This window comes from Salvelinus alpinus, chromosome 3, assembly GCF_045679555.1.
Source record: "Salvelinus alpinus chromosome 3, SLU_Salpinus.1, whole genome shotgun sequence".
Classification (NCBI taxonomy): Eukaryota; Metazoa; Chordata; class Actinopteri; order Salmoniformes; family Salmonidae; genus Salvelinus; species Salvelinus alpinus.
In genome coordinates, this window is record NC_092088.1 from 73973802 (window position 1) to 73988434 (window position 14633).

Below are 14633 nucleotides of genomic sequence, written 5' to 3' on the forward strand. Positions count from 1 at the left end.
CAGGTTTTCCTACTTACAAAGCATGTAGAGTTCTGTAATTTTTATCATAGGTACACTTCAACTGTGAGAGAAGGAATCTAAAACAAAAATCCAGAAAATCACATTGTATGATTTTTAAGTAATTAATTTGCATTTTATTGCATGACATAAGTATTTGATACATCAGAAAAGCAGAACTGAATATTTGGTACAGAAACCTTAGTTTGCAATTACAGAGATCATACGTTTCCTGTAGTTCTTGACCAGGTTTGCACACACTGCAGCAGGGATTTTGGCCCACTCCTCCATACAGACCTTCTCCAGATCCTTCAAGTTTCGGGGCTGTCGCTGGGCAATACGGACTTTCGGCTCCCTCCAAAGATTTTCTATTGGGTTCAGGTCTGGAGACTGGCTAGGCCACTCCAGGACCTTGAGATGCTTCTTACGGAGCCACTCCTTAGTTGCCCTGGCTGTGTGTTTCGGGTCGTTGTCATGCTGGAAGACCCAGCCACGACCCATCTTCAATGCTCTTACTGAGGGAAGGAGGTTGTTGGTCAAGATCTCGCGATACATGGCCCCATCCATCCTCCCCTCAATACGGTGCAGTCGTCCTGTCCCCTTTGCAGAAAAGCATCCCCAAAGAATGATGTTTCCACCTCCATGCTTCACGGTTGGGATGGTGTTCTTGGGGTTGTACTCATCCTTCTATTCCTCCAAACACGGCGAGTGGAGTTTAGAGCAAAAAGCTCTATTTTTGTCTCATCAGACCACATGACCTTCTCCCATTCCTCCTCTGGATCATCCAGATGGTCATTGGCAAACTTCAGACGGTCCTGGACATGCGCTGGCTTGAGCAGGGGGACCTTGCGTGCGCTGCAGGATTTTAATCCATGACGGCGTAGTGTGTTACTAATGGTTTTCTTTGAGACTGTGGTCCCAGCTCTCTTCAGGTCATTGACCAGGTCCTGCCGTGTAGTTCTGGGCTGATCCCTCACATTCCTCATGATCATTGATGCCCCACGAGGTGAGATCTTGCATGGAGCCCCAGACCGAGGGTGATTGACCGTCATCTTGAACTTCTTCCATTTTCTAATAATTGTGCCAACAGTTGTTGCCTTCTCACCAAGCTGCTTGGCTATTGTCCTGTAGCCCATCCCAGCCTTGTACAGGTCTACAATTTATCCCTGATGTCCTTACACAGCTCTCTGGTCTTGGCCATTGTGGAGAGGTTGGAGTCTGTTTGATTGAGTGTGTGGACAGGTGTCTTTTATACAGGTAACGAGTTCAAACAGGTGCAGTTAATACAGGTAATGAGTGGAGAACAGGAGGGCTTCTTAAAGAAAAACTAACAGGTCTGTGAGAGCCGGAATTCTTACTGGTTGGTAGGTGATCAAATACTTATGTCATGCAATAAAATGCAAATTAATTACTTAAAAATCATACAATGTGATTTTCTGGATTTTTGTTTTAGATTCCGTCTCTCACAGTTGAAGTGTACCTATGATAAAAATGACAGACCTCTACATGCTTTGTAAGTAGGAAAACCTGCAAAATCGGCAGTGTATCAAATACTTGTTCTCCCCACTGTATATAATAAGGCCGTTTATTCAGATGCAAAGATATCTTAGTAAATCGTGCAGCACGGCTCCTTCTGTCTGACTCGTATGGAATCGTCGGAAGAGAGGCCTCTAAAACAGTTCATACAGATTATATAGGCAACAAGCAAAGTAGGTTGATCTGGTAGTCTGGCCTTCCGATTGGTCGATCTGGGTCGTGGGTAGTCCTGTTCGGCCTGATGTCGACGTTTCCATTGGCCCTTCCCACAGTTCTTTGTCTTAAAGTCTCATCCTTGAGCAGAATGCATGTGCGTCTGTTTTAACAGGGGCCTATTCATGGGGGAGGGTTGAGTGTGTGGGTCTGTGGTTACTTAATAGGGTACAAAGTGTGGGGGTATAGTGGGGGATGGGTGCATGTTGTGCCAAGTTATAGCTTATGTTGAGAAGTGGTTAAAACAAGTTACCAGTATCTTATACAATTTCTTACAAGAGCTTGGTTGAAAAACTACCAGCCTCAGAAAAATTCCAAACAGGAAGTGGAACTTCTCAGGTTTTTGCCTGCCATATGAGTTCTGCTATACTCACAGACATAATTCAAACAGTTTTAGAAACTTCAGAGTGTTTTCTATCCAATACTAATAATAATATGCATATATTAGCAACTATGACTGAGGAGCAAGCCGTTTACTCTGGGCACCTCTGTGCACCTTTCATCCAAGCTACTCAATACTGCTCTGCAGCCATAAGAAGTTAAAGTTTTCTTTACTGACCATTTTCACTTGTCTGACTGCTTGCATGATGACGAGTTTCTCACACACCTGGCCTATCTGGGTGATGTTTTTTCTTGCCTGAATCTAGGATTACCGTGACTCTCCGCAAATATATTCAACGTGCGGAACAAAATTGAGGCTATGATTAAGAAGTTAGAGCTCTTCTCTGTCTGCATCAACAAGGACAACACACAGGTCTTTCCATAATTGTATGATTTTTTTGTGTGCAAATGAACTCAAGCTTACGGACAATGTCAAATGTGATATAGCGAAGCACCTGAGTGTGTTGGGTGCGCAATTACGCAGGTACTTTCCTGAAACGGATGACACAAACAACTGGATTCGTTATCCCTTTCATGCCCTGCCTGCAGTACACTTACCGATATCTGAACAAGAGAGCCTCATCGAAATTTCAACAAGCGGTTCTGTGAAAATGTTATTTAATCAGAAGCCACTGCCAGATTTCTGGATCCTGCCTTTGCAAATCTCGCTGTTAAGACACTGATGCCCTTTGCAACCACGTACCTATGTGAGAGTGGATTCTTAGCCCTCACTAGCATGAAAACGAAATACAGGCACAGACTGTGTGTGGATAATGATTTAAGACACTCTCTCCAATACAGCCCAACATTGCAGAGTTATGTGCGTCCTTTCAAGCACACCCTTCTCATTAACCTGTGGTTCGGTATTCACAATTTTCGATGAACAAATAAGGTTTTATATGTAAGATGGTTAAATAAAGAACAAAATTATGGATGACTATTATTTGTGCGCTGGTCCTATAAGAGCTCAGTGTAACTTCCCACAAACCGGGTTGTGACAAACTCACACTCATTCTTATGCTTAATATATATACACTGCTCAAAAAAATAAAGGGAACACTTAAACAACACAATGTAACTCCAAGTCAATCACACTTCTGTGAAATCAAACTGTCCACTTAGGAAGCAACACCGATTGACAATAAATTTCACATGCTGTTGTGCAAATGGAATAGACAACAGGTGGAAATTATAGGCAATTAGCAAGACACCCCCAATAAAGGAGTGGTTATGCAGGTGGTGACCACAGACCACTTCTCAGTTCCTATGCTTCCTGGCTGATGTGTTGGTCACTTTTGAATGCTGGCGGTGCTTTCACTCTAGTGGTAGCATGAGACGGAGTCTACAACCCACACAAGTGGCTCAGGTAGTGCAGCTCATCCAGGATGGCACATCAATGCGAGCTGTGGCAAGAAGGTTTGCTGTGTCTGTCAGCGTAGTGTCCAGAGCATGGAGGCGCTACCAGGAGACAGGCCAGTACATCAGGAGACGTGGAGGAGGCCGTAGGAGGGCAACAACCCAGCAGCAGGACCGCTACCTCCGCCTTTGTGCAAGGAGGAGCAGGAGGAGCACTGCCAGAGCCCTGCAAAATGACCTCCAGCAGGCCACAAATGTGCATGTGTCTGCTCAAACGGTCAGAAACAGACTCCATGAGGGTGGTATGAGGGCCCGACGTCCACAGGTGGGGGTTGTGCTTACAGCCCAACACCGTGCAGGACGTTTGGCATTTGCCAGAGAACACCAAGATTGGCAAATTCGCCACTGGCGCCCTGTGCTCTTCACAGATGAAAGCAGGTTCACACTGAGCACATGTGACAGACGTGACAGAGTCTGGAGACGCTGTGGAGAACGTTCTGCTGCCTGCAACATCCTCCAGCATGACCGGTTTGGCGGTGGGTCAGTCATGGTGTGGGGTGGCATTTCTTTGGGGGCCGCACAGCCCTCCATGTGCTCGCCAGAGGTAGCCTGACTGCCATTAGGTACCGAGATGAGATCCTCAGACCCCTTGTGAGACCATATGCTGGTGCGGTTGGCCCTGGGTTCCTCCTAATGCTGGACAATGCTAGACCTCATGTGGCTGGAGTGTGTCAGCAGTTCCTGCAAGAGGAAGGCATTGATGCTATGGACTGGCCCGCCCGTTCCCCAGACCTGAATCCAATTGAGCACATCTGGGACATCATGTCTCGCTCCGTCCACCAACGCCACGTTGCACCACAGACTGTCCAGGAGTTGGCGGATGCTTTAGTCCAGGTCTGGGAGGAGATCCCTCAGGAGACCATCCGCCACCTCATCAGGAGCATGCCCAGGCGTTGTAGGGAGGTCATACAGGCACGTGGAGGCCACACACACTACTGAGCCTCATTTTGACTTGTTTTAAGGACATTACATCAAAGTTGGATCAGCCTGTAGTGTGGTTTTCCACTTTAATTTTGAGTGTGACTCCAAATCCAGACCTCCATGGGTTGATAAATTTGATTTCCATTGATAATTTTTGTGTGATTTTGTTGTCAGCACATTCAACTATGTAAAGAAAAAAGTATTTAATAAGAATATTTCATTCATTCAGATCTAGGATGTGTTATTTTAGTGTTCCCTTTATTTTTTTAAGCAGTGTATATGTGTGTGTGTGTGGCAGGCTTACAATGATGTAAAAAAACAAAAAAACATTTGAGAGTGCGCTGACCCTGGTGCTAGAGGGGGTACGCAGCTGGAGGTTGAATGTTTGAAGGGGTACGGGACTATAAAAAGTTTGGGAACCACTGCAATAGGGTAACGACCCTATATGGTAAAGACTGCGCTGAAGTCAACCATAACTTCAACAAGTGTCAGAGGTCAAGGGAAACGCAAGATGCTAATTCCTCATGATGGTTTACTTTATAATCCTTAGCCTGCAGCCATGCATTCTTAAGTTGGGTGTTCTTTCTGTGTCTGAGAGTTCCATAATTGCACAAGTGTTATGGGTTCTACCTCAGCCCTGAGCAACAGACAGATGTAGCTTACTCTCCTATCTATCCTAACCCTCCGCCAAAGTCTTTACAGATCTGGTCATGATGGGAGAGGGTGGGCAAAATTGGTCTTGGACAACCACAGATTTTAGTCCCACCCCAGGTCAAATACACACCTCATAAAACTAAGTGGTCTAAATGTAAATCCAATATTAAGCTAAACGATACTAAACAATATCATAACCGCCATCGATAAAAGACAGTACTGTGCAGCTGTCTTCATCGACCTGGCCAAGGTTTTCAACTCTGTCAATCACCGTATTTTTATCGGCAGACTCAACAGCCTTGGTTTCTCAAATGACTGCCTCGCCTGGTTCACCAACTACTTCTCAGACAGAGTTCAGTGTGTCAAATCGGAGGGCCTGTTGTCCGGACCTCTCGCAGTCTCTATGGGGGTACCACAGGGTTCAATTCTCGGGCCAACGCTCTTCTCTGTATATATCAATGATGTCGCTCTTGCTGCGGGTGGTTCCCTGATCCACCTCTACGCAGACGACACCATTCTGTATACTTCTGGCCCTTCCTTGGACACTGTGCTATCTAACCTCCAAACGAGCTTCAATGCCATACAACACTCCTTCCGTGGCCTCCAACTGCTCTTAAACGCTAGTAAAACCAAATGCATGCTTTTCAACCGTTCGCTGCCTGCACCCGCACGCCCGACTAGCATCACCACCCTGGACGGTTCCGACCTAGAATATGTGGACATCTAAGTACCTAGGTGTCTGGCTAGACTGCAAACTCTCCTTCCAGACTCATATCAAACATCTCCAATCCAAAGTTAAATCTAGAGTCGGCTTTCTATTTCGCAACAAAGCCTCCTTCACTCACGCCGCCAAACTTACCCTAGTAAAACTGACTATCCTACCGATCCTCGACTTCGGCGATGTCATCTACAAAATAGCTTCCAATACTCTACTCAGCAAACTGGATGCAGTTTATCACAGTGCCATCCGTTTTGTTACTAAAGCACCTTATACGACCCACCACTGCGACCTGTATGCCCTAGTCGGCTGGCCCTCGCTACATGTTCATCGTCAGACCCACTGGCTCCAGGTCATCTACAAGGCTATGCTAGGTAAAGTGCCGCCTTATCTCAGTTCACTGGTCACGATGGCTACACCCACCCGTAGCACGCGCTCCAGCAGGTGTATCTCACTGATCATCCCTAAAGCCAAAACCTCATTTGGACGCCTTTCCTTCCAGTTCTCTGCTGCCTGCGACTGGAACGAATTGCAAAAATCTCTGAAGTTGGAGACTTTTATCTCCCTCAACAACTTTAAACATCTGCTATCCGAGCAGCTAACCGATCGCTGCAGCTGTACATAGTCCATCGGTATATAGCCCACCCAATTTACCTACCTCACCCCCCATACTGCTTTTATTTATTTACTTTTCTGCTCTTTTGCACACCAGTATCTCTACTTGCACATGATCATCTGATGATTTATCACTCCAGTGTTAATCTGCTAAATTGTAATTATTCGATTTATTGCCTACCTCCTCATGCCTTTTGCACACATTGTATATAGATTCTCTTTTTTCTACCATGTTATTGACTTGTTTATTGTTTACTCCATGTGTAACTCTGTGTTGTTGTCTGTTCACACTGCTATGCTTTATCTTGGCCAGGTCGCAGTTGCAAATGAGAACTTGTTCTCAACTAGCCTACCTGGTTAAATAAAGGTGAAAAAATAAAAAAATAAACAATACGCAAACGACACCATTCTGTATACATCTGGCCCTTCTTTGGACACTGTTAACAAATCTCCAGACGAGCTTCAACGCCATACAACACTCCTTCCGTGGCCTCCAACTGCACTTAACCTCTCTGGGATATGTGGAACAGTAGCGTCCCACCTGGCCAATATCCAGTGAAAATGCAGAGCGCCAAATTCAAATAAATTACTATAAAAATTAAACTTTCATGAAATCACACATTCAATATACCAAATTAAAGCTACACTTGTTGTGAATCCAGCCAACGTGTCAGATTTCAAAAATGCTTTACGGCGAAAGCAAACAATGCTATTATCTGAGGATACCACCCCAGCTAACAATCACAGACCATCATATTTCAACCCTCCCGGCGCAACACAAAATGCAGAAATAAAGATATAATTCATGCCTTACCTTTGACGAGCTTCCTCTGTTGGCACTCCAATATGTCCCATAAACATCACAAATGGTCCTTTTGTTCGATTAATTCCGTCGATATATATTTCCAAAATGTCAATTTATTTGGCGCGTTTGATCCAGAAAAACACCGGTTCCAACTTGCACAACGTGACTACAAAATATCTCAAAAGTTACCTGTAAGCTTTGTCCAAATATTTCAAACTACTTTTGTAATAAAACTTTAAGTATTTTTTTCACGTAAATAATCAATAAAATTGAAGACGGGATGATCTGTGTTCAATACCGGAGGAAAACAATGTGTAGCATGCTTTCTGGTCACGCGCCTCTAACAAACAGTACACTTCACTGGAGCCTCATTCTGAACATGGCTACTTCTTCATTTCTCAACAACAAAAAAACTCAACCAAATTCTAAAGACTGTTGACATCCAGTGGAAGCGATAGGAACTGCAGGAAGGTCCCTTAGAAATCTGGATTCCCAATGAAAACCCATTGAAAAGAGTGACCTCAACAACAAAAAAGAAATCTGAAGGGTTTGTCCTCGGGGTTTTGCCTGCCAAATAAGTTCTGTTATAGTCACAGACATGATTCAAACAGTTTTAGAAACTTCAGAGTGTTTTCTATCCAATACTATTAATAATATGCATATATTAGCATCTGGAACTGAGTAGGAGGCAGTTTACTCTGGGCACGCTTTTCATCCAAACGTGAAAATGCTGCCCCCTATCCTAGAGAAGTTAAACGCTAGTAAAACGAAATGCATGCTCTTCAACCGATCGCTGCCCGTACCCGCCCGCCCGACAAGCATCACTAGTCTGGACGGTTCTGACTTAGAAAATGTGGACATCTACAAATACCTAGGTGTCTGGCTAGACTGTAAACTCTCCTTCCAGACTCATATTAAACATCTCCAATCCAAAATTAAATCTAGAATTGGCTTCCTATTTCTCAACAAAGCCTCCTTCACTCATGCTGCCAAACATGCCCTCGTAAAACTGACTATCCTACCGATCCTTGACTTGGGCGATGTCATTTACAAAATAGCCTCCAACACTCTACTCAACAAACTGGATGCTGTCTATCACAGTGCCATCCATTTTGTCACCAAAGCCCCATATACTACCCACCGCTGTGACCTGTATGCTTTCATCGGCTGGCCCTCGCTACATATTCGTCGCCAGACCCACTGGCTCCAGGTCATCTATAAGTCTTTGCTAGGTAAAGCCCCGCCTTATCTCAGCTCACTGCTCATCATAACAACACTCACCCGTAACACGCGCTCCAGCAGGTATATGTCACTGGTCATCCCCAAAGCCAACACCTCCTTTTGCCGCCTTTCCTTCCAGTTCTTTGCTGCCAATGACTGGAACGAATTGCAAAAATCACTGAAGTTGAAGTCTTATATCTCCCTCACTAACTTTAAGCATCAGCTATCTGAGCAGCTTACCGATCGCTGCAGCTGTAAATAGCCTATCCAATCTACCTACCTCATCCCCATATTGTTTTTATTTACTTTTTTGCTCTTTTGCACACCAGTATTTCTACTTGCACATCTATCTATCCACATCTATTCATTTGCAAAGTTGTAATTACTTTGCTACTATTGCCTATTTATTTCCTTGCCTCTTGCCATTTGCACACACTGTGTATATATATACTTTTTCTGTTGTGTTATTGACTGTACGTTTGTTTATTCCACATGTAACTCTGTTGTTTGTGTTGTTGTTTTTGTCGCACTGCTTTCCTTTATCTTGGCCAGATTGCAGTTGTAAATGTGAACTTGTTCTCAACTGGCCTACCTGGTTAAATAAAGGTGAAAAAATAAAGAAAAAGCTGATAAGCTAAATCAAGTGTTTTAGTGCCGGGGTGGAACGAAAGCCTGCATACCCTGCAGTTTCTTGGATCAGAGTTCCCCACCTCGTTCAAATGATCTTTTCTGCGTAGGACCATTTACAAACCTAACCAACCTCCTTTTAAATTTTTTCCCTTTTCTCACAGGTCTCTCTGTCACCCTAGCAACGCTGGAGCCACAGGATGGGACGGAGCCAAATACCGGCATCATGGTTGTTGCTGTAGCACCCGGCTCCGCACCTAGCCTGCGGAGCGAAGCAGTGACTAATGAGCTACAGGAGATGACTCTGCAGCCCGCCTCCAACAACATGCCTGTGCGGGACAGGAAGAATGGTGAGTTGGTGTTACAGGGAAAACGTTCCCTATTGTCCTATACAATTCTCTTTCATCAACTATCAGACATACTGTATCAATCAAATTTATTTAGAACTTATTCCATAATTTTCCTGAGTTCACTGTCCTATGTGTTACACTCTATGCAATGCACTGCCATTCTGTTTAAATTTCCATTAATTACATTTCCATTCAGAGGTGGGGGAAAGAAAATGTCACTTTTTACATTTGCATATGTAAAAGGAATAGATTACATGCAGGTAACTTCCAAAATAAAGGAAACGCCAACATAAAGTGCCTTAATAGGGCGTTGGGCCACCACGAGCAGCCATAACAGCTTCAATGCGCCTTGGAATAGATTCTACAAGTGTCTGGAACTCTATTGGAGGGATGCGACACCATTCTTCCATGAGAAATGACATAAATTGGTGTTTTGTGGTGGTGGAAAACGATGTCAGGCACTGCTCCAGATTCTCCCATAAGTTTTCAATCGGGTTGAGATTTGGTGACTGAGACACACACACACCCTTTAAACCCCCTATGTACCTTTGAGACTCCTCTTTCAAAGTCACTGAGATCTCTTCTAGCCATGGTAGCCATAATAATGGGCAACTGGGCATTTTCCTACATGACGCTAAGCATGATGGCATGTTAATTGCTTAATTAATTCCTGAACCACACCTGTATGGATGCACCTGCTTTCAGTATACGTCGTAACCCTCATTTACTCAAGTGTTTTTCCTTTGTTTTGGCAGTTACCTGCAAGTGTTAAGGTGGGAAAAAAACTGTTCATGAAAAGCAGAAGTTCAGTATGAGGTGTTTCTGTACAGCTCTCCCAGCCATGTACCAGTGGACAGCTTACATCTCCACAGGAGAGGGTTTAGAGAGATGGAGATTAGCTGGTCAGATGAGGATGAAGGAGATGGAGGGTATGTATGATGTCATAGGGCAGTAGGAAGTAAAGTATCATTGCTGATACTGAGACTGGTAGTGTTCATGATGTTGCTGCATTGATTCGTTATCTGCTACTGTTGTTATTGTGACTAGGTCCCTAGATTGTATCTCATTGAGACAGCTAATTGTAAGGGGAGTGAAATGGTCAAAGTTACATTAAGTTTGCTTAACAAGATTTGCTTAAGAACCAGATGGGAGTCTCAGTGAAGGCCAGGATGGATAGACCCTCCCTGCAAAGTGAATTACAATGCTAGAAGGTTGAGGTTTAGAGTTTACCCCCCCAGCCCCAGGGCACCACTCCCCGTTTTAAGCAATCCCTACCTGGGCTAATAACGCTTCATACAGGGCATGTTGGCTGGCTGCTAGTTGCAGACATGTTGTAGCAGGACCTTCCCAGTCTCTTATTTGACAACATGGTGGAAGAGACAGAGGAATGTTAGCGAGGCTATCAGTCCATTACATTGATCTAGTCTACCATCTTATTGCTCTCTGAACGGCAGCTATGACCCACCACATCAATGAAACCCTATTTACTCTATGGGCCCTGGTCAAAAGTAGTACACAACATTTGGGATGCAACCTCCTATCTAGTCTATGACAATCTTGATGCCCTGTGCACGGCAGCTATGAGGTTGGTGCTCTCTCTCTTCCAAGTAGAGTTATGCAATCTCTCATTCCACGTGTAAAACCAAGCTCATGCTGTTCTCTAGGTCACAAAATGTTGACCCTGAGGACCTGCATATTTGCGCTATAAATTGTGCCAAAATTGAGCTTGTTTCTCAATATAAGTACCTGGGTGTCTGGATTGAAGACAAGTTATCCTTTGTAACGCATATAGAAAATCTGACTAAGAAGCTAAGATCCAAGATAATTTTTTATATAGAAATAAATCATGCCTCAGTATTAACAATAGGAGAAAGATTGTTCAAACAACGCTTCTCCCTGTATTGAATTTTGGTGATATTGTTTACATGCATGCGGCAACCTCTGTTTTGAAACCCTTGGACGCAGTCTACCATTCAGCAATGCGTTTTATCACAAGGGACAATTTTAGGACATTGTAGTCTGTATAAAAATGTGGGATGTACCTCTGTCTTTAAGAAGAGAGCTGCTTTCTCTATTTCTGTATTTACAGTCAATCTTACAGACACTCCCTTCATATGTAACTTTATTAATGAAGTTAAGAATCATAAGTTACCAAACCCGTTCTCATGAATGGATAACACTAGAGATCCCTTTAATCTCCACAGATCTGGGAATATCTTCATTTTGTTTTTTTGCCCCTAATTTGTCGAACAGAGTTCACTGCAGTTACATGTGCTGGTACCACTCAATGTAAATGATTGATTGAGGACCTCTATGTAGTTGAATGTAATTGCTATTGTTATTGTGTGCTGAATTACATTGTTCTATACACATATACAGTACCTGTCAAAAGTTTGGAGACACCTACTCATTCAAGGGGTTTTCTTCATTTTATGATCTACATTGTAGAATATTGGTGAAGACATCAACACAATGAAATAACAATATGGAATCATGTAGTAACCAAAAAACTGTTAAACAAATCAAAATATATTTTATATTTGAGATTCTTCAAAGTAGCCACCCTTTGCCTTGATGACAGCTTTGCACACTCTTTTGACTGGTACTGTATGTGTGTTTTATTATTAAGTTTAAAATAGATTTTTAATCTCAATGTGACTCCCTGTTTAAATAAAAAAACGTAGTACTTTGCTTTATAGAGGAGAGGAGGGCTGAGGAAGATTTATTGTTGTAAATATTTACGTTTTCATGTCAAGGTTTTGTGTGGGCTCAGCACTCGGCACACTGTGTGTGGGCCTAGATGTCAGAGAAACAAAGGAGGAAAGACTGAAAGAAAAGAGCAAATGTTGCTTTACTTTAGCACTTTTCTTTTTGATAGTATGGCCCTGAAGGAGAAAGGTGATAGCAATGTTTTCTGCTGGCGTGAGGTGCTTTGTTTAGAACGGTGATTTTACTTTATTAACGGCTTTATTACAGGTGTTGCTCACGAGGCTTTAGCCTTGTTACTGTAAGACGATAGGCTTGCTATTGTTGCAGATTTCCATTAAGCTCTTAATGAAAAATGTCCTGTCTTTGTATGCATGCATACAAAGTGGAAGAGGCAAATATCTCCAAAACAATCCCAATATGTTTCTATGGGCTTATTTTGGGCGTAAACTGTCTTCCCTCCTTAGGATTGACTCCCATTGTTAGGGCGGAAACATAAGCATCTCGTCATTATATACAGATAGTTTTTTCTGTTGGTCACATTTTACTGTTAAGAGAAAATGTAACCGTTTGTTGACCGGTTAAGGGGGGTCAGTTAGTTGGCAGCAAAATGGACCAAAATTTGCATCCCTATTTCTAATGTACTAGAACTTAGTGGAAAGAGTGGGAGACCCGGGTGTAATAACAGAGAGTATGGAGACCCGGGTGTAATAACAGAGAGTATGGAGACCCGGGTGTAATAACAGAGAGTATGGAGACCCGGGTGTAATAACAGAGAGTATGGAGACCCGGGTGTAATAACAGAGAGTAGGGAGAACAGGGTGTAATAACGGAGAGTAGGGAGAACAGGGTGTAATAACAGAGAGTAGGGAGAACAGGGTGTAATAACGGAGAGTAGGGAGAACAGGGTGTAATAACAGAGAGTAGGGAGAACAGGGTGTAATAACGGAGAGTAGGGAGAACAGGGTGTAATAACGGAGAGTAGGGAGAACGGGGCGTAATAACGGAGAGTAGGGAGAACGGGGCGTAATAACGGAGAGTAGGGAGAACGGGGCGTAATAACGGAGAGTAGGGAGAACGGGGCGTAATAACGGAGAGTAGGGAGAACGGGGCGTAATAACGGAGAGTAGGGAGAACGGGGCGTAATAACGGAGAGTAGGGAGAACGGGGCGTAATAACGGAGAGTAGGGAGAACGGGGCGTAATAACGGAGAGTAGGGAGAACGGGGCGTAATAACGGAGAGTAGGGAGAACGGGGCGTAATAACGGAGAGTAGGGAGAACGGGGCGTAATAACGGAGAGTAGGGAGAACGGGGCGTAATAACGGAGAGTAGGGAGAACGGGGCGTAATAACGGAGAGTAGGGAGAACGGGGCGTAATAACGGAGAGTAGGGAGAACGGGGCGTAATAACGGAGAGTAGGGAGAACGGGGCGTAATAACGGAGAGTAGGGAGAACGGGGCGTAATAACGGAGAGTAGGGAGAACGGGGCGTAATAACGGAGAGTAGGGAGAACGGGGCGTAATAACGGAGAGTAGGGGGACCCGGGCGTAATAACGGAGAGTAGGGAGAACGGGGCGTAATAACGGAGAGTAGGGAGAACGGGGCGTAATAACGGAGAGTAGGGGGAACGGGGCGTTATAACGGAGAGTAGGGGGAACGGGGCGTAATAACGGAGAGTAGGGAGAACGGGGCGTAATAACGGAGAGTAGGGAGAACGGGGCGTAATAACGGAGAGTAGGGAGAACGGGGCGTAATAACGGAGAGTAGGGAGAACGGGGCGTAATAACGGAGAGTAGGGAGAACGGGGCGTAATAACGGAGAGTAGGGAGAACGGGGCGTAATAACGGAGTGTAGGGAGAACGGGGCGTAATAACGGAGAGTAGGGAGAACGGGGCGTAATAACGGAGAGTAGGGAGAACGGGGCGTAATAACGGAGAGTAGGGAGAACGAGGCCTTATAACGGAGAGTAGGGAGAACGGGGCGTAATAACGGAGAGTAGGGTGAACGGGGCGTAATAACGGTGAGTAGGGAGACCTGCGTGTAATAACGGTGAGTAGGGAGACCTGCGTGTAATAGAGTAGGGAGAACAGGGTGTAATAACGGAGAGTAGGGAGAACAGGGTATAATAACGGAGAGTAGGGAGAACAGGGTGTAATAACGGAGAGTAGGGCTGGTCCGTTGTTTGATTGGTCTAAATGTCTAACCTTTTCCATATATAGACAGAATATATTTTAATAAAATCAACTACATATGCATTGAGCTTGTTTGATGCTTTAAGCACACCATTTGATGAAATAATTAAGACACAATTGACGGAAAAGCCCGATGGTCACCCTATGTTAAAAAAATAAAAATAAAATGACAGCGAGTGCCTGTGGGACTGGCGAACGTTGTCTCACTCTCCTCACTACTGCAGCGAAAAGGCACCACAGCACATCAAGTGTTTATTGTGCTGTCCATGCTGAAGCAGCA

At 44.3% G+C, this 14633-nt stretch overlaps 1 protein-coding gene across 9 annotated transcripts in view; it reads left to right on the forward strand.

Annotated features, from left to right (window-relative positions):
* The window catches only part of LOC139571274 (myocardin-related transcription factor A-like), a 91456-nt gene that overhangs the window by 14407 nt on the left and 62416 nt on the right, over positions 1-14633 (forward strand). For 7 of the 9 annotated variants that reach the window (XR_011674264.1, XR_011674265.1, XM_071393988.1 and 4 more), the window contains exons 3-4: positions 9269-9454; positions 10285-10383. Coding sequence is in view for 7 of the 9 variants with exons in the window: in XM_071393988.1 (XP_071250089.1) it covers positions 9331-9454; positions 10285-10383 (223 nt within the window). In the remaining 2 variants the exon portion in view is untranslated. The remainder of the gene's footprint in view (positions 1-9268; positions 9455-10284; positions 10384-14633) is intronic. The other 2 variants (XM_071393987.1, XM_071393990.1) reach the window with 1 other exon arrangement.